The sequence below is a fragment of the Orycteropus afer genome, unplaced genomic scaffold, assembly GCF_000298275.1.
Source record: "Orycteropus afer afer isolate SDZICR_OR568_19922 unplaced genomic scaffold, OryAfe1.0 scaffold00432, whole genome shotgun sequence".
In the NCBI taxonomy this organism is placed as follows: domain Eukaryota; kingdom Metazoa; phylum Chordata; class Mammalia; order Tubulidentata; family Orycteropodidae; genus Orycteropus; species Orycteropus afer.
The window spans coordinates 326,509-351,663 of NW_006922019.1; the positions used below are offsets into that span (position 1 = coordinate 326,509).

At 37.9% G+C, this 25,155-nt stretch overlaps 1 protein-coding gene across 1 annotated transcript in view; it reads right to left on the bottom strand.

The window, feature by feature from the left end:
- Positions 1 to 25,155, bottom strand: part of PPARG (peroxisome proliferator activated receptor gamma) — a 95,044-nt gene that overhangs the window by 54,838 nt on the left and 15,051 nt on the right. The window contains exons 2-3 of the mRNA XM_007954111.2: positions 9,117 to 9,344; positions 7,530 to 7,699 (exon numbers count right to left, since the gene is read on the bottom strand). Of these exons, the coding sequence (XP_007952302.1) occupies positions 7,530 to 7,699; positions 9,117 to 9,344 (398 nt within the window). The remainder of the gene's footprint in view (positions 1 to 7,529; positions 7,700 to 9,116; positions 9,345 to 25,155) is intronic.

Sequence of the window (25,155 nt, forward strand, 5' to 3'; positions counted from 1 at the left end):
AATTTCTGTTCAGCTCCTGAATTATATGCTATTTTCTTTATGACCTTTTATTTTAACCACAGGTTAGATATTATTTTATTAGGCAATTTGTTTTAGACTTACAGACAATTTATGTGACATTTTATTTGCACACATTCATTTTAGCATCTCAGACTGCTCTTTTGGAGTTACAGTCAGCCCTCTATATCAAGAGGTTCTGTATCTGCAGAGTCAACCAACCATGGATTGAAACTATTTGTGGAAAAAAAAGAGCAATTAAGTGGTCAAAGCAACCCCTCAAAGGCTAAGAGGGAATGTAAAGTGCAATTTACATACTATTTACACTGTATTACATATCATAAGGGAGCTCTGGTAGTATAGTGCCTAAGACACTGGACTGCTAACCAGAGGGCTGGCGGTTCAAACCCACCAGCAATTCCTCGGAAGGAAGATGGGGCAATCTATTTCCATAGTGATACTGCCTCGGAAACCCAAGGAGGGGTTGCTATGAGTTGGGTCTGACTTGAGGGCACATAACAACAACAGCAACAACAAACATATCATAAGTAGTTGAGAGATGCTTTAAAATACATGGGGAGAAGTGCAATGATTATATGCAAAAACTACACCATTTTATATAAAGGATTTGAGCATCTGCAGATTTGGGTCCTGGAACCAAACCCCTGCTGATACCAAGGGATGACTGTATTTTTTCTTCTTTCTGAAGTACATTCTTCAGAAGTTTCTTAAGCAAAAGTTTTTGGTGTAAATTCTTTCAGTGTTGCTTTTTAAAAATATATAATCTGTAAACACCATCATTTAACTCTCATTTTTGAAAGATAATTTTACAGAGTACTCAACTATTTTCTCTTACCACTTTGAATTCCACTATCTTTAGTCTCTCACTGTTCCTGCTCAGAAGTCTGTTGTCAATTGACTTTGAAGGTGATCTCTTTTCTCTTTAATTGCTTTTAGAGATTCTCTGTCTTTAATATTCTGCAGTTTTACTACAATGTGTCTGGATATGTAATTATTTTCCCTTATCTTTTTGCATATGTGATTGTCTTCTGCATCATGGCTTCATTTGTTCATCAGTTCTGGGACTCAGATTAGACCTTTTTATTCTGGCCTCAAAATTTCTGAAATTTTCTTTTGTATTTTTCACCCTCTTGCCACCGGTACAAAAGTAAGAATCAGTACAGCAGCCAAATAAAATCACAATATATATATATAAAATAACAATGACAAAAGTAAAAACAAGTATTTTTTTAGCAAACTTGATTGGTGAGAATGGTTCTCAATCATTACTCTTCTAGTGATCAGTGAAACTGACATGTCTTTTTAAAATTCAATGCACCATGAACTCTTTTAAGGAGCTCTGGTGGTGTAATGGCTAAAGCATTCAGCTGCCAACCAAAAGGTCAGTGGTTCAAATCCACCAGCCACTCTTTGGAAGAAAGATGAGGCAGTCTGCTTCTGTAAAGATTTACAGCATTGGAAACTCTATGGGACAATTCTGTTCTGTCCTGTAGATTACTATATATTGGAATCAGTGGCAGTGGGGTTTTTTTATGAACTCTTTGAGAAGGAAAACAGGCCTCAAATTCGAGTGTATTCTGGATAGGACATACCCTTTGAGAGCGTGATGGTCTCATTCTGGCTAATCTATTTGTGTGTATCTTTCAGTTCAGTCATCCTTCCTTCTGCTGTGTCCCATATTTTGTTTAACCCTTCTATTAAATTTTTTATTTCAATAATTTTATTTTTCACTTTTAGAAATTTTACTTGGTTTGTTTTCAAATTTGTCTGTCTTTCCTGATAGTCTATTACTGATTTTTCATTGCTGTGATTCATCCTCTTTCTTTAAACCATTCATATAAAAAAACCCACTGCCATTGAGTCGGATCTGACTCATAGCGACCCCTCCTTGGGCTTCCGAGACAGTATCACTATGGAAGTAGATTGCCCAACCTTCTTTCCGAGGAATGGCTGGTGGGTTTGAACTGCCAGCCTTCTGGTTAGCAGTCAAATGCCTTAGGTACTATGCCACCAGAACTCCTAGTTCATATATAGCTATTCTACATTCTGTACCAGGTAATTCCAATATCTGCTTTCCTTGGGTAGTGTGGGGGAGTCTAAATGTGTTGTTTTGTTTCTAAAGAGTGTCATTCAAGGTGACTTGCCTTCTTATGTGCTTGCTGATACTTTATTTTGAGCTTATGGCTTGATCTTAAACTGTGGGGATGTAACAGGGTCAAAATTGTGAATTCTTTTCTCCAAAGAGAATCTGCATCTGATTCTGCTGAAAGCCAGAGCCACAAGTAACTCATGAGTATCTCAGACCCCCTTGAGAATCCTAGCTCAATTAGGAAGCCCCAGAGTCAGTTTCTTCTCACTGATGACAGATAACTTCTATAGTTATCTGTCTATAGGGCAATACTGTTGCTCAGTACTTCTATGGGGATTGATCTTGAGAGACACCATACCCCTTAAAGTACTCCTGAAGCTCACAACTCTGGACCTAGTTTTTATTTTATTTTTGCTGTTGTTTTGGGAGTTTCCCTACCTCTTGAGCGATCAGCTATGTCTCAGAAAATATGTCCTATGTAGGATATGTTGGAAGTTGAAGCTTGTTTTAATTCTCGAAGGGTTCTCAGGACACTTTGAATATTAAAAGGTATTTTTCCTCACTGGTCAATAGAAGGATAATCTACAGAACTGTCCCCAGTGAGGAAATTTGTTTTGATTTTTGTCATCGTGATCATATATATTTTATGACATTTCTTGGCTGCTTTTCTGATGTTCACTTTTTAAAACTGGTATTAAGTTTAAATCCTCCAATGCAAATTTTTAGTTAGGATCTCTTTATATAATATCTTTCAAAAGTGTATCACTTTTTTTTTTTTTATATAGTTCTGGGTCTTTCAATGTTAAAGAATAATCATTGTGAATATCATTTACCTTATCATCTATAAATTTATAAATGAACATATAGAGACCTTAGCACCTTGAAAACTGCTTTTACATTTTTTACACTATGTTCGCGGTACCCTTATATTCTTATCATTTGTCTCAAGATATATAGACAGGAAGATGTAAGGATATTATTACTGGATGCTTTCTGTAAGATTATTTATTGATTTGAAGAATGAAGCAGCCTTCTCCAAAGTTTCTTTTTATTAATGATAAAGGAGCAGTCTTTAACAACATTATTATTACTATTATTCCAGTGTCCATAAAATAACATGCAATTTCAATGACTTACTCTTCTGGTTATCACGAAGTTTGTGAATTGGTGTGATGAAGATGATCAGTCACCACTTAAAAAACTGTATTGTGTTTACTCTAAGGTCTTCACATTCTTCTGTGAGAATGTGATGCCTCTCTGTCTTTTTTTTTTACATTTTCTCCAAACTTCTGTCTGAAAGGTCTTCAGTTTTAACTGAAATGCTTCAGTTTTGACAAAAATTCAGGTACAATGAAATCTAAGATGGTATTGTTAATTTTACAATGAGAGTAAATGGCCTGAATTCTGTTTTACCAAGTACTGCTTTGGCCCATAAAGGCTTAGTCAATGAGGTATCACTGACTGGTAGGAAAAGAATAAAAATTCTTCCTGAGGTAGGGTCCTACATAGAAATACAAAAGAAGGTAATATGGTATTGTATGCTCTGACTCATAGCGACCCCATAAGACAGAGTAGAACTGCCCCATAGGGTTTCCAAGGCTATAAATCTTTACGGAAGCAGACTACCTCATCTTTCTACCATGGAGCAGCTGGTAGGTTTGAACCATCAATCTTTTAGTTAGCAGCCTTAACCTCTGCTCCACCCAAGTTCCTTGAATTGTATGGTGGATTGTATTTATTTACATTTTAGTTAAGTCTATGGATCTAAAATGATCTTTTATTAAAGACAGAAAAATATGATGAAACCTACCAAAGAAAAATGTATGTCCAATATGTAAGCAAGAAATGATAGCTTTGCAAGCACTAAGGTATATATATCTATCTAAGGTGGGAACTCTGGTGGCGTAGTGCCTAAAGCATTTGACTACTAACCAGAAGGCTGGTGGTTCAAACCCACCAGCCACTCCTTGGAAGGAAGGTTGGGCAATCTACTTCTGTAGTGATACCACCTCGGAAATCCAAAGAGGGGTCATTATGTGTCGGATCCGACTCGACAGTAGTAAGTTTGGTTTTTTTGGTTTGCAATACTAACACATCCAAGTATCACAAGTATAAACTTATTCCACTAATGTTGTAAAAGCATTTAAGTTGGATCCGACTTGATGACAGTGAGTTTTTTTGTTTATTGATAGTTATCTTAAGCAATGTAGCTATTCTTTTAAATTCATAAATCAATCTGCAGCTTTGGGTCAACTGTATTTTAATTATGAGCATACCTCACATATTACTGAAATGGCAAACATTAAAATGCCAAAAGACCTTTCAGAAAAAATATACAGATGAGTCAAGTTCATTTACTAATTTCACTTTCCTGGCTTTTCACTGAGTACTGGTGATAAGCTAATTTGATTACTGAGAGTCACTGGTCTGGTTTAGCTGTATTTAGAGTGTGGCAGCAATTTTATTTAGTTCCACAGTAGCAAAGAATGAGTAAATGTATTTCCCCAGTCTCAGTACCTTACAACAACGATTTCCTATTTTTTGTCTTGGAACCCTTTATTTTCTTTTTTAAAAAAAAAGTCTCTTAGATTGGTAAGATTACCAATGAATTATAAGATTACTCATCTCTAAGGTCTTATCATTTCAGGATGACTTTTGTTTATGTGGGTTATATCTATTGATATTTATCAGATTAGAAATTAAAACGGAGAAATTATGTTTCATAGGCAAACATTCCATTAGCTATGAGAGCTATGTCATCAACACATGTCATGTATCTTCTGGAACATTCTACCTACACCTATGAGAGATGAGTGCAAAAGTAAATAACAACTAGAAATATTATGAAAACAGTTTCAACTTTATGGATGCCATGAAAGGTCCTGGATCACACTTCGAGAAATGCTGACCTATAACTTGGAGAAGCCACATTACATTGTTTCACTACAAGTTTTCTTATTCTTGTCTTTAAAATATGTAGTATCTATTTTTCCTTCTCAGGTTAGGATAACTTTCTTTGCATTTTAGTCTAGGAATTCTGTAACTTATATTTTGGATGATTTGCAGGTTACTGCATTTAGTGGATAACATGCTTAGTTTTTGTCTATTTTTCTTTTCCCTCATCCAATGTAAGTTAAGGCATCCCCTGTAATTTTCAGATTTTAGGTGTTTACTTTCTATCTCTGCTTTCTACTCTTCCTAGTCCTAACTTGAAGGCATTTACATTTTCTCTCCCCTCTTCTTTTTTCTTTTCTTCTTTGCTTGCTTCTCTCTTTTAAGATTTAGTTCACTCAGAACTTAGCTTTTATCACTATCACCAACCACTGACAATGTTTTGAAAGTTGTCAGCTGTTCTCCGTAATGTTAACTCTTAACAAATCTGTACTAATAGAATCATGGTGGAACTGTGTGCTTAAAGGTTTTCTAAGTGCTGCACTAGCCCATAAGAAACAAGAACTTACTGTGGAAACTTTTAACCAACCCATTTAAATTTATTTGTTAATGTAAATTACCAAAAAGACTAACATTGAATGATTTCATCATATAAAACCACTCAGCTTCTAGTAGCAATTTATTCACTCAAAAACTATCTACATCTAACTCAATAAAAAGGCATGTTCTTATTATTCATTGAGAGCTATACAACTGACCATATGCAAGGATTTCTTATAAGATCACAGATAATTTAATTCTCTTTTAATCACAGAGTGAATGGGCTTTATTGGTTTAAATGAAAGCAAATTTGTCAGAAGTATTTAAAGGAATCATTCTGAAATAACAGACATTAGAGGTCAATAATCTCACCAAGTCAACTTATGTATGAGATGCCTTATCTGGTATGTAGTAGGAATTCAGTAAATATTAATTCCCTTTTATGGCCTGTCACACAGCTCAAGAAAAAAACAAACAGAAAAATACTCACTGCCATTAAGTCAATTCCAACTCATAGCAACCCCTCATTGGATTTCCAAGGCTGTAAATCTTTACAGAAGCAGACCACCTCATCTTTCTTCTGCAGAGCAGCTAGTGGGAGTGAACTACCAACCTTTTAGTTACCAGCCAAATGCCTAACCACTGTAGCTCTAGAGCAGCTGAAATAAGGAACCCAGATGTGATTACTCCTTCCTGACTGCTAGGCTGTATCTTTATTCTGAATGAAAAGCCCAATTGAGTACTGCATGAATTCTTATTCTATATAAACACAATTTATTTTATAAGGTAAATATTTATAAACAATTTATTCTATGTCCTGGAGTATATAATAAATTAAATACTATTTAATTCACTGAGTATATTACAATGACCTGTCTTAAAAGAGTGTACATTATAATGTGAATGGATTAGCATTTTTCTCAATTATAGGGTAGAATATTACTAAATATCTTAAGTTTTCAATATAGCAGTTTTCCCAAAGAATAGAAGTGGGGACAGAGGATTTCCTTCCCAAACTAGTTGTATCTCTTTGCCTGTCCATAATACATGGCTCCAACTAATGCCAGCATAAGAAAACACAGAGCACTAGTGTAGGAGTCCTAAGATATATGTTCTAGTCCTACACCTGCCTTACTATTGGATGGCCTTGGGCAAGCCTCTCTACTCTATTATGTCTACATCTGTAAAGTGGCTAATAGTGTCCTTGGCCAGTGCAAATGGTTAACATTCTCATTGATAACTGAAAGGTTGGAAGTTTGAGTCCGCACAAAGGAGCCCTGGAAAGAAGGAAGAAGGCCTGGTGATCTACTTCCAACAAATCAGCCACTGAAAACCCTAGGGAGCACAATTCTACTCTGACACACAAGGAGTCACCTTGAGTCTGGATCAACTCAAAAGCAATTGGTTTTTTAAAGTGACTCAGTCTATGCTGTTGCTATTGTTAGGTGCCATCAGTTGATTCTGACTCATAGCTACCTCATGTGTCAGAGAAACTGCCTCACAGGGTCTTCTTATCTGTAATCTTTACAGAAGCAGATCACTAGGTCTTTCTACTGTGGAACCCCTGCCTGGGCTCAAACTGCCAACCTTTCGTTTAATAGCTGAGAGCTTAAACATTGCACCACCAGGGCTCCTTATTCAATCTCACAAGACTACAGGAAATCTGGGTTTTGGTGGAAGCCTGTCACTATCTTACAATGATTCCTTAGACAAGCGGCTTTTTAAAATCTGCACTATACAGGGGTTGAATTAGATCACTGTCCCAAAGAGCCACTTTGGGAAAAGGTAAGCAGGGCAAAGCAGCCCCTCTTCTATCAGTTTTCTTAGGTTTCTAAATAGTGTATCATTTGAAGAATAAGTTCTACCAAAAATCAAAAAAGTTTGACAGTTTTATCCGAATTTCTTATAATGTGTTTGTAACAGGAAATGAAATACAAGATAAATTTTCAGCAAATTCTTTGGAGAAAGAGGGTTTTTTTCTTTTTTTTACCTTGCATCCTTCACAAGCATGAACTCCATAGTGGAAGCCAGAAGCTTTATCTCCACAGACACGACATTCAATTGCCATGAGGGAGTTGGAAGGCTCTTCATGAGGTTTATTATAGAGCTGAGTCTTTTCAGAATAGTAAGGCGGGGAGGCAGGCTCCACTTTGATTGCACCTGTGCACAGAAACATGTGAACAGATAGTTATCACATGGAAAACAATGCTGGAAAGACAGTAGGGCAAGTTACCATAGTGTACCCCCTCACTACTGTATTTTTATTATTTAAATGTAGAACACTGCAGAACAGTGAAAAAACTCTAGAGTTAAATCAGGGGAGAGTAGGCTTTGTCTACAGGCAAGTCATAACATCTCTGAACCTCACCTGCAAAAATAAAGCAGGGAAGGGATTTAAGACTGTGGTTCTTTTCATCTTAAAATTAAATTGAAGGGTTATATGCTCCAACACCCTGTTATACTCATGCTCCAACAGACAACATTAGTGTTTGAGAAAAGTAAGTTTATCTTGCTAATTAATGTACCATATTTGGCATTCATCACAATATTAAATATTTTTATTTAAATGTTGCATTTTAGAAGTGTCTTTAAACAACTCTTCCCACAGAAACTCCTTTGCTGTGAAAAGGTAATGAATGGTCTGCCCAGTTTGAAGGGCCATGCAAAGTTAAGAGGCAAGGTTACCACGAGTGTTCAGTAGAAAGAAGTAGTTTGTAAAATGATCTTTGATAGAGAGTGTGAGAACTTATGGAAAGTAGCTAGTACTTTTCTACTGGTTAGGATCAGGCCTATTAAATTTCCATATTAGGCTCTAACTGAAAACCACAAAGATAAATATAACCAAGTATATAATTTATCTGGGGAAAAAAAAAAACCCACCAAAACCTAACAACAACAAAAACTAGAAATACAGGAAGTTCTTACTGTCAAGGAATGGTTGCCAGTTACATAGTGGTGGCTGTGGAAAACTAGCAACTAGCACACAGAGAGATAAAGCACCACAGAAATACATTGTATCTTGAAAAGTGCAGTTTTAGATTTTCTTGAGTCTGATATTTTGATGGAATTTTAGTTAATGGAATGGAGGTTTATCAATATCCTGTGATGACAAAATTTAAATTTGTGCTGAAAACTAGGCATCAATGTTAAGCTTCTCAAACTGCAGGATTAGTAAAAATGGACTACAGTGAGAATAACTCAGTTATAATAAGTTACATGTGGAAACCTGGAACTGTTACTAAAGCGTAAGTGGCCAAAAGAATTCAAAGTTTGGATGATGGACTCTTAGCCTGGGATACAACTGGCAATGCAACCATGCCAGAAAATGCTCCTAGGTAGGAAGAAAGGAGGAAGGTGGGAGGGAGGGAAAAGGGAAAGAATGATCTAAGCATTTACACACCACCTTCCTTTCTGGCACACAGTAAATATCTAATATTTCAAGATAAGTGGATGAATAAATGAATGGTAAATGTCTTCTCTATGCAGTTCTGGTCTTTAGAACATGTATTTCAGAGTTATTGAGATATGAGTGCAAGTCCAGTCTTAGTAATCTGAAAAGTGAAAATAAACGTCATACTTTGATAGTCTTGGAGCTTCAGGTCATACTTATAGTCAGGCACCATTGGGTCTGCTCTTGTGAAGGGAATGTCTTCATAGTGTGGAGCAGAAAGGCTGGAGAAATCAACAGTGGTGAAGGGCTTGATGTCAAAAGAGTGAGAGTGATCATCCATTACAGAGAGGTCCATGGAGCCAATTCCAAAGTTGGTGGGCCAAAAGGGCATCTCTGTGTCAACCATGGTAATTCCTGAAATGGAAACAAGAAGAGTCATGAAGTTAATCCTGGAGATCACAGCCATCTTCTGTACAGAGTAAGAACCAACAGTCCTTGGTAAAGTGACTAATCTCATCTAGGTTATTACAATGACAGAAGAGAACATAACCACCTCAGTGCTATCCAGGTTGCTTTACTACAGGAAGGAAATCACCCCTTACCTGGTTACCACAGCCTGACTTGGTTTACCTGAAACTGGGTCACTATTCAAAACTGGTATACTAAGGCTGGCGGTTCAAACCCACCAGCCACTCCTCAGAAGGAAGATGGGGCAATCTACTTCCATAGTGATACTGCCTCGGAAACCCAAGGAGGGGTCGCTATGAGTCGGGTCCAACTTGACGGCACATAACAACAACAACAATCCGTATATTAGCACAGATGTGTATTTAGTTGTTTTCACTTTAAATGTCCTGTAAATAGTTCTCCTCTCATTATCTTCTATAGGAGATCATCAATTACATCTGTTAACGCTTGTTTTTAAAGACCACGGGGTTCTAGGTCAATTATGTTGTTGTTGTTGTTAAGTGCCGTCGAGTCGTTTCCAACTCATAGTGACCCCATGCACAGCAGAACGAAACACTGCCCGATCCCGCACCAGCCCCACAATCCCTGCTATACTTGAGCCCATCATCACAGCCACCACGTCAATCCATCTCGTTGAAGGCCTCCCCCTCTTTCGTCGCCCCAGGGACAACTCAGGGACGCCCAAAGCAGCAGGCCAGAAGAGCAGGAGAAAGGGGATTAAAAGCCAGGAAGCCAGACAGAGGTACAGTCAGCCACAGGGACCCAGGTGGTGGTGATAAGAGAGGTCTCCAACAGCAAGACAAACTTGTCTGTTGGTTTGTCCTACTGTGGTGACATGTAGACGTGAGTTTTGAGGCTAAGCCTCTGGTGTTTAAAACCCAGCGAGATGCACCTGGTGCACAGGTAACAGCCCAATTTATAGACTGAGACAGACTAGGAAGAAGGAAGAGGCTGTCCACTTCTCAAAGAATTGGCCAGGGAAAACCTTATGAAAAAGGTCAATTATACATATCCTAAATACTGTTCTCTTTAAAATGAAAAATTTAATACTCTATTAATGCTTTTTTATAATAGAAAAGCTGGCTGTGCACTAAAGCTAAGTAAATGAATGAATTCTTTAATTGCATTAAAAAATAATTTTAAAGTGATACTAAAATACTGCAAGTAATATTAAAATGAATCTTTTTAAAAAGTGAAGATTCCCTTCTGTACTATGAAAACTTACTCCAATATTTATTTTTTTAGTGGATATTGCTTTTCTTAAAGAGGAGAAAGTTTTCCCAGTAATGAGGACAGAAAGGTTAGTAATACATAGAAGAATCTGATTATAATTGAGAAAATGTCAAAATCAGAATCTAGTCCAGTATTAATTATAAGAGTCCCCAAATGAAAACAAAACAAAGATATAGTAAAAAATGAAATAAATAAACAAAATACACTATGGGTCCTAAGACACAAAATAGCTATTTCATAAATTACCTGATAAAGATGACAAATGCCACGTGTATTTTCCTAACTTTGAATTGTGGTCACAGTAAGGGAACTAGCACCCTGACAGGTTCTGGTTCAAAGTATTTAATGTGGACTTGTGACCCACTGGAGGGTGTAGACTTGAAAACCTTCCAACTTGTTGATCTAAAACCAGTTCACTATTCACAAGTGGTGCCCAAAATCAGTCACTAAGTATTTTAAATGTAAGTCTTTGGTCAAAACCACTAGTGGAGAGCTGTGTGAATTTAGGGTTGCTGACTCTGAGATGAAATAAATGCACAGCTCATAAACCCCAGGACTCCAGGCATTGGCTCATCTGTCTTGTTTGCAGTCATAAGCCCACTACCTAACAAAGGGCTTGGCTCATAGTAGGTACTCATTCATTATTTATTTATTAAATATTAAACGAATTGACAACTAAATTTGATGGCTGTGAAATTTTACCAGAAGGGCCGGGGCGGGGGAAAAGTAAACTAATATTTATTGAGTACCTTCCAGTAGGATTCACACTAAAGGCTGACTTGGAAATCCTACTCTCTATTAATTCTCTTCATTCTCTCATTGATGAAAAAGGTTTATGGAGGAAGGACTGCTCTCCTAGCTGTGTCTGGGAATGGATCTCTTGCTTTTTCTCAGCATGAAGAGCACTAATGAAACTTCTCTGAGTAAAATGAATCTGCTATGTCAATCTGCACCCATATCACAACAAAAAATTAAAAATTAAGTCCTCAGAATATCGGGATAGGGTGAGGGGACGCTAACTTTTGCACGAGATTAAAGATTAAAGATTTCAACTGTGGTCTTCATTAGAAAAACAAAGGGTCTTGAAAGCACAAATAAAGAGAACAGTACTGTGCTCCAGTGGTGCCAGGAGGGTTCATTAGGCACCGTTTGGGTTCACATGTCTGAGTATCTACATAAATAAGCACCCAAATAATCTTAAATTATCTGTGTTACAGTGTAAATACTGCACACCAAAGAGAAGAATGTGTGCTTGCAGTAGCTTGAAGGTCATACTGGGTTCTCAATGACATCAGAAAAGAGTTTGTGCTCTTGACGACAATGGTACCAATCAAACTGTGTCCTGTGTTTCAAAATTCATCTAAACCCACCCAACTCGGGTCACTTTGCCCATCTCCTCAGCATGCTTAACTTTTCACTTCTCTATCCTTTTTATTTTGGATAAATGAGTTTCATATAAAATATACCTCTTTTGTCTAGACTGCAATAGCCATAAAGGCAAATTTATCAGATATTTCTCATTATGGCTATTGCAAACATCTTTTGCATACAAAATAAGGTTTGACTATGTGAGTTAAAGGAGCCTGAGTGTGTACGTGGTTTGTGATTGACTGCTAACATAAAGGTTTGCAGTTTGAACCCACCCAGTGACTCTTTGGAAGAAAGGTCTGTTGATCTGCTGTAAAAATTACAGCCAAGAAAACCCTACAGAGCAGTTCTACTCTGCAACACATGGGGGGAGGAGGACGGAGTGCTTGCCATGAGGCCTCACTCACTGGCAACGCGTTTAGTTTTTTGTTTTTAACCAACACATTTGGTTTTTCTTGAATTAAAGGCAGGGATAGGCTTCTGCATGAATATTGGAAATGAATACAAGGATGCCAAAAATACCTAGGTTGCAAGAAAAATTGGTCCTCATCATTTTGCTACTTTAATTTTGTTTCATTTTTAGCATGCAATTTCAATGACTCACTATCAACGAAAGCCATGCTTCTTTATGCTGGATCATATCCCTAGGGGGGCATCTATTTTATTTAAAGATTTTTGGGAAAATTTTGTAACATTAAAATAGTCACTTATGTATTAAGGAACAGAAGAAAAAAATCATGTGAAATTTTAAGATATAATATAAAACTCTTAAAATTTTTTGTACTTGTAATATACTTCATGGTCCCAAAATGTTATGTTTTCACTGTCCTCTACTTTTAAGGGCTAAGGAGCCCTGGTGATATAGTGATTAAGTGCTTGGCTGCTAATTGTAAGTTTGGCAGTTCAAATCCATGAGCTGTTAAGGAGAAAAATGTGACTGTCTGCTTCCGTTAATATTTGCAGCCTTGGAAAATTTATGGGGGCAGTTCCATTCAGTCCAACAGAGTCACTACGAGTCAGAATTGACTTGACAGCAATTGAGTACTGTTTTTGTTTTCTAATGCTGCTATAACAGAAAATACCACAAATGTTTGGCTTTACCAAATAGGGATTTCTTCTCTCACAGTTTAGAAGGCTATAAGTCTTAGTTCAAAGTGCCAGCTCTAGGGGCTCAGTGAAGGCTCCTCGACCTTGACTTCAGCTCTGCCTCTTGCTCTTGGTCCATTGGAGCTGGAGGCATCTTTTAACTCAGGCAGCTGGTGGCTACTGAGGCTGACAAACCCAAGGTCAACAAGTAAAGTGGCACAGTCCCAAGATTAGCACGCAACACGGCAGGCCAGTAGCTCAAGTCTAGAAATAGTCCCAAGATCAGCAGGCAACATGGCAGGCCACTGAGATGAAGACTTGGCCAAATGTAGGATCTCAATGTGCCAAAACCTCAAGATTCTTCTCAAAGTTTCTTCTTACACAATGGAAGCAGACCATATCCCTAAGGGAACTAGGGAACTACTCAGCTGCTCACAGAAGATTCCACCACGGAATTGATGATCAGTCTCATCATGGGGAATAACTATATCCAGCTGCCCAGCCTCTCAAAATCAGGCCCAGCCAAGTTGACACATAACACATTAAGGCCATAATGGTCCAAGACTTGGAGAAGCACTTACCTATAGGATAAATTAAAATAGGTCTTGACATTCAAGACCTTCCCTGGCACAGCCCTAAAATGTCATGGATCACAAAAGTCCAATCCACAATCGGTCATGAGGCAATGGTGCAGAATTGAGCAGCACTTTATTATGCTGTGCATGTAGTCATCAATGAGTCAGGGGTCAACTTGACAGCAGTCAACAAAAACAACAATTTTCCACTGCTTATCCCGGACCTCACTCCCTTTCTGGGCACATCCTGTGAGTAGGGGTGCATACTACTTGCCAGGTTAAACACGCTCTGCATCTTCTAGTCTGCTAGTCTTTGCTCATATTGTTTCCTCAGAGTGAAATACTCTCTTTCTTACCCCTTATCTCTACATGTCACAGTCATACTTGTCTTTCAAAGCCCAGTCCAAATGTCACTTTCTCCATGAAAACTCCCATGAATTCTCCAAGTTAAAAAAAAAAAAAACCTTCACATCCCTGTGTTACCAAAGCACTTTGTACCCATCTTTTAATTGTGATAGAATACTTGGATAAATGTATCCACTATTAGACTTCAAATTCTGGGGCAAAGGGTCAGTATGTTATCATTCTTTTTTCTCTTTAGTCCCTCTGCACAAAGTCCTTTATTCCTCTGCTGTTTACTCAATGCTTGCCAACTGAATATTCAAGTGTAGCATGAGTTTCCATTTTGCTGTGAAAAATGGAAAAATAAAGATATTTTCTCAATAGCTTGGTTGAGCTAGGACTTGAGCATGCCAGAAAAGATGTTCATTGTCAATATTAAAATAAAACACGATTTAAACTATAATCCCCCCGCCACCACCAACTCAGTTTCTCTCATTTGATGATTACAGAAAGAAGATAGGGTCCTAGAAGGTAACTTTTTTCTTTTCCAAGTAGAAAGGGCAAAACAAGAGAGAAAAATAGTCTGTCTCTCCACCTCCAGGAAACACAGCGCCCAAATACACATTCTCCCTTCCTCCCTCCCCTTCTCCCTTTTCTCTTGTTCTGGGACACACTGACCTAAACAATATTATTCTATAAACCATAGTTACTGGGAGGCATAGTGGTTCCCTAGACAGTTCATTTTATTTTGACTTAAGAGATAGGTACTCCTAATTTTGTCTCTAGAAAATATAAGCTACTGTTTCTGCCAAACTGTAAGCTGAGTGTAGGTGTTTTCTGTTACTCCATGCAATTGCCCATGAAAGAACAAATGAACAAAATATTTGCATGAACAACAGCCCTTCTCAGGAATAAGTAACAGTGTCTTAGCTTTCCAGCTGGATGACACTGAGTAGGGTTACATTAGGGCATGTCCATGAATTTCACAACCTTCAGTGCATTTCAAGCAGGTAAATGTATCTAGGCAGACCTTGTGAGGCAGGAAAGGAATTTGTGCCATTATCTTAGACTTTCAAGCTTGGCTTTAAGCATTATGAACAGACTTTTTTTTTTTTTTTAATAATAATTGTGGTAAAAATACATTTAACACAGTATTTGCCAATTCCACATTTTTTACATGTAGAGTTCAGTGACATTGATTAATCATGTTGTACAGCCACTACCTGTATCCACTGCCAAATATTCTATCACCATTAACAGAAACTCACTGCTTTCTAAACAATGATTTCTTCCTTCTACTCTCTCCCGCGTCTGGTCATCACTAATAAAGTTTGGCCTCTCTGTGCTTGCCTATTCGAGGTATTTCGTATAAGTGGGCTCATACATTATTTGTCCTTTTGTGACTGACTGACTTCACTCAATGAGCAGACTTTTCACAGTACTCCAAGGTACCATGTATTTCAAACAAAAGTACAACCAGTGTCATGTAAAAATAACTTCTTTAATCTGACAGGCATTATTATTGAGGGGTATGGAGGTGAGTCAGAAAAGATCTTAAATTCTAAAATCAAGTACTACCTTACCATTTGGAGTTTTATGTTATCTCATGTTGTTCAGGTACCTAGTGCCACTCTGACAAGAAATATACCACAAATGGGATGGCCTTAACAAACAGGAGTTTATTCTCTTACATTTTGGAGGCTTTAAGTCCAAGTTCAAAGTGTCAGGCTCTAGGGGCTGGGTGAAAGTCCCTCAACCTTGGGGTCCAGCTCTGCCTCCTGCTCCCAGCCCACTGGAGCTAGAGGTGTTTCTTCACTCAGACAGCTGCTGGCTGCTGAGGCTGAGAAGCCCCAAGGTTGACAAGTAAAAAGGCACAGTGTTACCAAACCACATGGCAGGCCATTAACTTAAGTCCATTGTAAGACCCAAGGTCGGCAGAGCACAGCAGGCTGCTGAGCAACGACAGGGCTATATGCAGGATCCAAGCGTGCCATAGGCTAGAGATCATTCCCAAAGCTGCTGCTTATATATGGGAAGCAGACCACATACCTAAAGGCAGCTACTCAGCTGCTTGTGGTAGATCCTATCATGGAGTTGATTGCTAGTCTCATCATGGGGAATAACTACCACCAGCTGCCCAGCCACTCAACCAGGCCCAGCCAAGTTGACACACAAACATAACCATTGCACATGTAAAGAGAAAAGAAAATCTTCTATTCTAATAGCTTGGGGAAAATGTTGCATCCCCTCAATAATTGCATTAGTTAACATTTATAAAACCCTAAATCTTTGGTAGGATATTTAAAATGTCTGCCTACCAAAGGCAGACATTCTTTACAAGTTAAGCTGAATTCCATAGGGTTTCCATTGGCTGATATCTGGAAGTTTATCACCAGGCTTTTTCTCCTAGTCCGTCCTAGCCTGGCAGTTCTACTGAAACTTGCTCAGCTCAGAGCAGCATGCAAGTCTCCACTGACAGATAGGTGTTGGCTACGCATAAGATGAATTGGTAGAACCCTGGTCTCACATGGAAAGAGAAAATTCTACCACGATAAAAACCATTTACTGGATGACAACTTATAAGAGAAGAAAATGCAGGAAAAATAAATCTGTAATATAATTGGTTTCTAACCAAAATAATAAAATCTGCATTAATCAAAAGGTTTAGGGAACATGGAGTTTTGATTAATTGAATAGTCTTAAGAAACTATTGTATTGGTCCATATTTTTACATAATCAGTACAGAGACATACTCTGCTTGTTTGTTTGCTTTTTGCAATTTGTTGCTCTGAACATTAATCAATGAACCCAGGCCAGTAGGTGTCTGATGGCCTGGGTTCAAATCCTGCCTACTGCTTGCTAGTTGTGTAACCTCTTTATACTTCATTATCCCCATCTGTAAAATACAATATTGCCTACCTCATAGAGTTGTTGTGAGGATTAAATTAGATGTTATATACAAAACATGTAACACAGGCCAAACAATAACTCCTGAAAAAATACAGTTTTTACTACTACTAGTAGTACTTTTAAAAAATATTAGTTAGCAGAGTACTAGAGTCTTATAAAAGGTGGGCTAAAAGCCTCTATGCTACCACTAGGGGACAGGAAGAGGAAGAAACAGAAGCAAAGTCTATTGTTCAAGCAGGACTACGCCTAAAACAGATGTCCTGTTTTAAAGATCTCTGGAAAAGGAGAGTCCACAGCTTCTCTTGGTTACTCATTCTAATGCTTAATAGCTCTTTTGTAACCAGGAAAGTCTATGTCTTATCTGGCTTTTCCCAACTGTGTTTTACACAGTTAATTATTTTCCTTTAAAAACAATTTTTTAAAAAATTGGTGATGGAATAAATTTTGGCAATGCTAGGTTAAGCAAGGTTAAATATAGCTTTACTGCAGGACTTGTTGGATTAATATGCTAATGATTCTTGAGTATATCCAAAAGGGAGGGGAGGGCATAGTATGCAACAATTGAGGAATATGTTTGATGGAAAATAGTCTGTGAAATGATAGTAATGCTGGAGTTTGTGACTATCTTTCTGTGTGTTTTGTTTTCTATTTTCAGTCGAGATGGAAAATATATAGTTATCATCCTCTGCACAGCTGCCATTTGCCATATGTAATTGAAAAGTGTTATTAAGTTGTCCCTCAGCTTTTCATGAACTTCAGAATGATCAAGGTCAAAGATTTATATTGTTCAAAATACAACAAACCCATGAAAAAAAATGACTTCCTACTTAGACCACAAAAAAAGAAATCATAGTAAGGACTAAAGTCCTTTCCATAGAGATTATCCTAAAAGCATCCAGACAGAGGGAAAAAAAAAACAACAAAAAAGCTGTCCCATATGAAGAGTCAGGAATGACAGTGGCATTGAACTCAACAGCAACACTAAAAAACCAAACTCACTGCTATGGAGTTGTTTCCCCTCCTTGGGTTTCCAAGGCACTATCTCTATGGAAGTTGATTGCTCAATCTTTCTTCCAAGAGATGGCTGGTGGGTTTGAATTGAATTTGACTCCTGGTTAACAGTCAAAATGCCTTTGGCACTTTGCCACCAGAGCTCACTGGGAGCTAGAAAATAATTAGAGCAATGCCTTAGAAATTCAGGGGGGAAAAAAAAATCCAACTCAGAACTTTATAGTCAGCCAAGCCACCAGCCAAGTTGTTGTTATGTGTCGTGGAGTCGGACCCAACTCATAGCAACCCCTCCTTGGGTTTCTGAGACAGTATCACTACGGAAGTAGATTGCCCAACCTTCCTTCCGAGGAGTGGCTAGTGGTCTTGAACCACCAGCCTTCTGGTTAGCAGTCAAGTGCCTTAGGCACTACACTACCGGATCTCCTACCAGCCAAGAGTGAGTATAATAAAGACAGTTTCAAAAATCTAAGGTCTCAAAAAAAAAAATACCTTCCATGTGCTCTTTCCCAGAGTTCCCCACCATAACAAAGAAAAAGGAAAAATTGGGATACAGGAAACAAAGGATCTAAACACAGAGAGAAGTAAAAGGAAGTTCTAAGACAATAGCTACAGAGTAGCCTAGAAAGAATGAGTGGGAGGTTGAAGACTTCCATGTGGGATTACTTGATAAACAGATTACATGATGTGTTTGACCACTTTGAGAGGAGTTTTTATTACTCTGACAGAGTTTGAGAATGAACTAGTGATGGGATACATATAAGAAGAACCACAACAAAAATGAGCAATTACTTAGTGCAAAAAAAGAAAAAAAGAAGAATTATTCTTAAAAATAAATAGCTGTACAGGGCACCATGAGTTGGAGCCCACTTGAAGGCAATTTACAACTAACAATATACAGGGCAGGAAACAGACTCAATGCATACTGCCTGGCTCAACAGAAAGCAACACTCTCAAAGTTAGTACAATGTAAACATGGTCAACTGACTTAACCCAAAATAATAAATAACTGCACTGTAAAGATGGGGGGTGAAGGGGAAGTATGTGTTTGGGGAAAGGAGTGCATGAGGGCTAAATTATTTTCTACAATAGAAAATCACCCGGTAATTAAAAAGAAGGAAAGGGAGGGGGAGAGGGAGGAAAGAGGGGGAGGGGGAGGGAGAGGGGAGCAGGAGGTAGAGGGTGTGGTTAGAGTTCACTCAGAGGAAAGGCCAGGTGATCTACTTCCGAAAAATCAGCCATTGAAAACCCTGTGGAGCACAGGTCTACTCTGACACACACTAGGTCACCACAAATCAGGGTCAACTTGAAGGTAACTGGTGCTTTTTTGTTGTTTGTATTATTATTGATTATCTTAAAAGAGACATATAAAAATATCCACAGTAAACATCTTTGTATTTTTAAATCTTCCTCCTGTTGCTATTACAGCATCATCAAAAGTATTTTATATGAAAGTATTTGACACAATTTGGAACTCATTTATTATTTTAAAGACCACTTAACGAGGAAGGAAATAAAGAGTTATTAAACTGATGAAAAATATTTATAAAACAAAACAAACAAACAAAAAAACCTAGAGTAGCTATCATACTTAATGGTTAAATATTTAAACTTTTCCTCCTGAGTCAGGAATAAAATAAGGATGTCAGCTATCACCACTTCTACTCAACACTATAATGGAGATCCTATCCAATAGAAGGGGACAAATAGGCACGGAATTGGAAAGAGAAAAACAAGACTAACATTACTCACACATGACATGGATATATTTTCAAAGAAAGAAAACTACAACTCCTCTCCCTGTTCTAATAAATAAGAGAATTTAGTAAAAGTTGCTGGATACAAGGTCAATATTCAAAAATCAATTGTATTCCTATAAGCCAGCAACAAATAGAAAGGGAAATTTAAAAATGATTGCTGCCATAGCACTAGAAACATCAAATACCTAGGGAAAAAAATCAGTCAAAATACATGTACTACCTCCATGCTGATAACCAAAAAAAAAAAAGGAAAAGAAAATTAAAAGATACCTAAACAAATAGAGCTTTGGAGAGCTCTGGTGGCACAGTGCCTAAGGCACTTGACTGCTAACCAGAAGACTGGTTGTTCAAACCCACCAGCCACTCCTCAGAAGGAAGGTTGGGCAATCTACTTCCATAGTGATACTGCCTCAGAAACCCAAGGAGGGGTTGCTATGAGTCGAGTTTGACTGGACGTGTGCATTTGTTTTTTTGTTTTGTAAACAAATGGAGAGAGCTAGACCATGTTAATGAATTGGAAGGCTCATTATTGTAAAACTGTCAATTCTTCCCAAATTCACCAAAAAACCCCCCCGGTTGTTATGGCGTCAATTCTGACCCACAGTGACTCCACATGTGTGAGTGGGACTGTGCTCCATAGTTTCCAATGGCTGATTTTTCTGAAGGAGATCACCAGGCCTTTCCAAGGTGCCTCTGGGTGGATGCAAACTCTCACACTTTTTGTTAGCAGTCAAATGTAGAAACCATTTGCACCACCTAGAAACTAAATTATCTACCAATTCAACAAATTCCAATTAAAATCCCAGCATTTTTGTGTGAAAATTCACATGCTGGGTCTAAAACTTATATGGAAATTCAAAGAGCCAACAGTAACCAAAGGAATCTTGAAGAGGAAGAACAATGCTGCAGGACTTTTACTACTAAATGTGAAGATCTGTTATTACTATTTTTTAACTTTTTATTGCGATTTGAGTGAAACTTTACTGGGTAAATGTTTTCCATTCAACAATTCATACACCGTTTGTTTTGTGACATTGAGTGTAATCCCCACAATGTAACAGCATCTTCCCACTTCCTCCCTGCATTTTTCCCTTTGTCTTCTCTTCCCCTCTTGCCTTCTGAGCTTTATCCTCGGACAAAAGACGCTCTTTTGATCTCATATGGTTGGTTGTTCTAAGGAGTGCATACCTCTCTGGTGTTACTGCTTACTGTGTAGGCCTGTCAACTGTTTGGCTGTAAGTTGACCCATGGGGATGAGTCAGTTCCAGGTTTGGAGGGTGGCTAAGGGCCACGGTCTCAGGAGTTCCAACCTTCTGTATCAGACCAAAAAAAACTGGTCTTTTTATCATGAGTTTGAATTTTGTTCCACATTTTTCTCCCACTTTATCCAGGACTGCCTTTTGTGAGCCTTTCCAAGCTGTCAGCAGTGGTAGCCAGGCATCATCTGGTTCTTCTGGTTTTATGGTTACGGAGGCTGGGGTTCACATGGTCTGTTAGTCCTCTGGACTAACTGTTTCCACGTGTCTTTGATTTTCTTCACTCTTCTTTGCTTCGAACAGAAAGTTGCACCTTAGATGGCTGCTCACAAGGAGACCCCAGTCACTACTTACCAAAGTAGTGATGTAGAACACTGCCTTTGTGGACTATGTTATGCCAATTGATCTTGATGTCCTTGGAGACCACAGTCCTGAGCCCTCAGGCCCAGTGACTCATTCTCTCAAGGTGTTTGGTTATGGCAAAGGAGTTTTCTTAACTTTCTCCCTTTTATGCTCTACTATATTCATGGATATATTTGCAGCATATATAAATATGTATGTAGAAATACTCTCTGTCAAACCTTCCATGGGTGTAGTCCTATTTGCCTTCCAACACCTGTTCAGTTTACGTGTCTATCTATTTATCTACTCATAGATTGTTATTACTGTTATTACAGGATTGTGTATGTAGTATTTACCTTTGTTGCCTTAACTCTTGTGCTTCTCCGAGTGCCTTCTTTTGTCTTCATCATTTTATGCTGACCTCCCCCTTACTGAATATTGCCTTTCCCTTCACCCAAGTTAATACGTGTCTACCCTCTAGTTTGTGATTTACCCTCCCTCCCTTCTTACTCCTAGTAACCTTCAAAGAATGTTTCTTTTAGTGTGTAAACCTTTTGTTGAATTTTTATAATAGTGGTTTCACGTAATATTTGTCCTTTTGCGATTGACTTATTTCACTCAGTATAAATGTCCTTGGGAGCTCTGGTAGTGTAGTGCCTTAGGCACTTGACTGCTAACCAGAAGGCTGGTGGTTCAAACCCACCAGCCACTCCTCGGAAGGAAGGTTGGGCAATCTACTTCCATAGTGATACCGCCTCGGAAGCCCAAGGAGGGGTCACTATGAGTCGGTTCGGACTCGATGGCACATAACAACAACAACAACATAATGTCCTTCAGTTCATCCAAGTTTTAAGATGTTTCACAGATTCATCATTATTCTTTAATGTTGCATAATATTCCATTGTGTGTATGTATCATAGTTTGTTTATCCATTTATCCATTAATTGTGAATAATGCTGCTATGAATATGGGTATGCATATGTCTGTTGATCTCACAACTCTTTATTTCTCTAGGATATATATCTAGGACTGGGAGTGCTGAATCATACAGTATTGCTATTTCCAGCTTTTCAGGGAAGCACCATACTGTTTTCCACAGTGGCTATACCATTTTACACTCCCATTAGCAGTGTATGAGGGTTCTGGTATCTCCACACCCTTGCCAGCATTTGTTGTTTTCTGGCTTTTTTTTTTTTTTTTTTTAAACTTTGTTATTATTGCTGGGGTAAGCTGATTATCTCATTGTTGTTTTGATTTGCACTTCTCTAATGGCTAATGAGTGCAAGCATTTCCTCACGTATTTGTTAGACTCCTGGATATCATCTTTGGTAAAATGTTGTTCATTTGGTAAAAAGATTGTTTATCTTTTTATTGTTGAGATTTTGAAGTTTTCTATAAGTTTTAGAGATTAATTCTTTGTCTGGTATGTCATTGCCAAATTTTTTTCCCTGTCAAGACCTATTATAAAGCTAAAGTAATTAAGACAATATGTGTATTCGTGCAAAGGAGAAAAACAGATCAATGTAACAGAAAAGCAAGTCCAGAATCTATCCCACACACGTATAGTCACCTGGTTTATGACAAAAATGCCACTGCAATGTGGTGGAGAAAGAATGATCTTTTCAATAAATGTGATAGATCAAATGGACATCCATATGGGAAATTTAATCAACCCTACTTTACATCGTACATTAAAGTCAGTTCCAAGTGGGCTGCAGATCTAAATATTAAATACGAGAACATTTTATCAACCATAGAGTGAACGAAGATTTCTTCAACAATACATTAAAAGCACTTAACATTCATGAAATGAAAATGAAATAAGTGGCTAAAGCACTTGACTGCTAACCAGAAGGCTGGCGGTTCAAACCCACCAGCCACTCCTCGGAAGGAAGGTTGGGCAATCCTACTTCCGTAGTGATACTGCCTCGGAAACCCAAGAAGGGGTCACTATGAGTCGGGGCCGACTCGACGGCACCTAACAACAACAACAACAAATATCAGTATTAAAAAAACTTCTGTGTATAAAGTGAATAAAAAAGCAACCCACAGAGTGGGTGAAAAAAATTGCAACGTATGTATCTGACAAAGTATGCTCTAGAAAAATATTTGACAATCAAGAATTCCTATCTAAAGTACCCAGAAGAAAAACAGGCAAAAGACTTGAATGTCATAGTAAAGGACAAACAAATGGAAAACAAATATTTAAGGCATTTAACTTACTATGAATCAGGGAAAGAAAAATTAAAATGACAATATGATATAATTACACATACACCAGATGGCTAAAATGAAAAGACAGAAAAAAATGCTAAGTGCTGATGAAGACATGGAGCTACTGGAGCTCTCATGCACTGCTGGTGAAAATATAAATTGGTACAACCATGTTCAGAATGGGTGGCAGTATCTACTAAAGCTAAACACATGCTATGGTTCATATACATATCCAACAGAAATGCATATGCTTGCTCACTAGAAGAATAAGAACATTCATAGCAGTACTACGTGTCATACAGGAAACCGCTCAGATGCTCATCAACAATATGATAAATACGTATAGTGTGGTACACTTACACAATGAAACATTATACAGTAATGAGAATAAATGAACTATAGATATACAAAGGAGCTCTGGTGGCATAGTGCCCAAGGCATTTGACTGCTAACCAGAAGGCTGGCAGTTCAAATCCACCAGCCACTCCTTGGAAGGAAGACTGGGTGATTACCTCCATAGTGATACCATAACCCAAGGAGGGGTCGCTATGAGTCAGATCCGACTAGACGACAGTGAGTTTGGTTTTTTTTTTTTTGGTTTTATAGGTATAATTAAGGGAGCTCTGGTAGCATAGTGGCTAAGACACTTGCCTGCTAACCAGATGGCTGGCGGTTCAAACTCACCAGCCACTCCTCGGAAGGAAGGTTGGGCAATCCTACTTCTGTAGTGATACTGCCTCGGAAACCCAAGGAGGGGTCGGGTTTGGCTCGTTGGCACATAACAACAACAACAACAAGGTATAATTAAAACCAAATTCACTGCTGTTGAGTTGAATCCTACTCATAGCAACCCCTCCTTGGGGTTCCGAGGCGATATCTCTGTGGTAGTAGATTGCCCAGTCTTCCCTACACTCAACAATTTAAGATTAATCTCATAAACAAATGCCAAGCAAAAGAAGCCAAGACACCAAAGAGTAAACAATGTATAATTCTACTTACATAAAACATTTATTTATATGTATATAAAGACAGGCAAAACATTTATTAATATTTATATAAAAACAAAAACTGCTATGAGTTAGAAATTAGAATAGTCAGGGGGATTCTGGAGTTGTAGTATTGTTCTGTTTTTTTAATCATACAGTATGTTAATTTATGCTTTGGGAACTTCTCTCTATGTATGTTACATTTCAATAAAAAGGTTTAAATAAGAGAGAATGTTTCATAAGGATCACTAGGGAGTATGGAGGTGAATGGAAGAAAACATGTAGATCAACAAAATAAGGCAACAAAAACTCTTTTATTTGTTATAAAAGGATTGTTATATAATTTCTAGGGTATTCATTTAAAAATTATCTAATTCAGAAGTTCTAAAAGAGTACTAACATTAGTTTTAAACTACCTGTGTTTTCTAATTGGTTTCCTTGCACAATAAAGACTAACCAAGGTCCTCAAATCAGTGTAAAAGGGCTGGTAAAAGTTTGAAGAATGCACATTTTATCCTAAAGAATGAATATGTATTAAAAGTTATGCTTTTGGATAAAAGAGTGCTGGGTTCTGGCAATAGATGGTGGACTAGGCAGAAAGACTGTTGAAGAGAAAGACTCTCTTCAACAAAGAAAAGGGAAACCAATTAACACAGACACAGAAGATAATCCTGGCC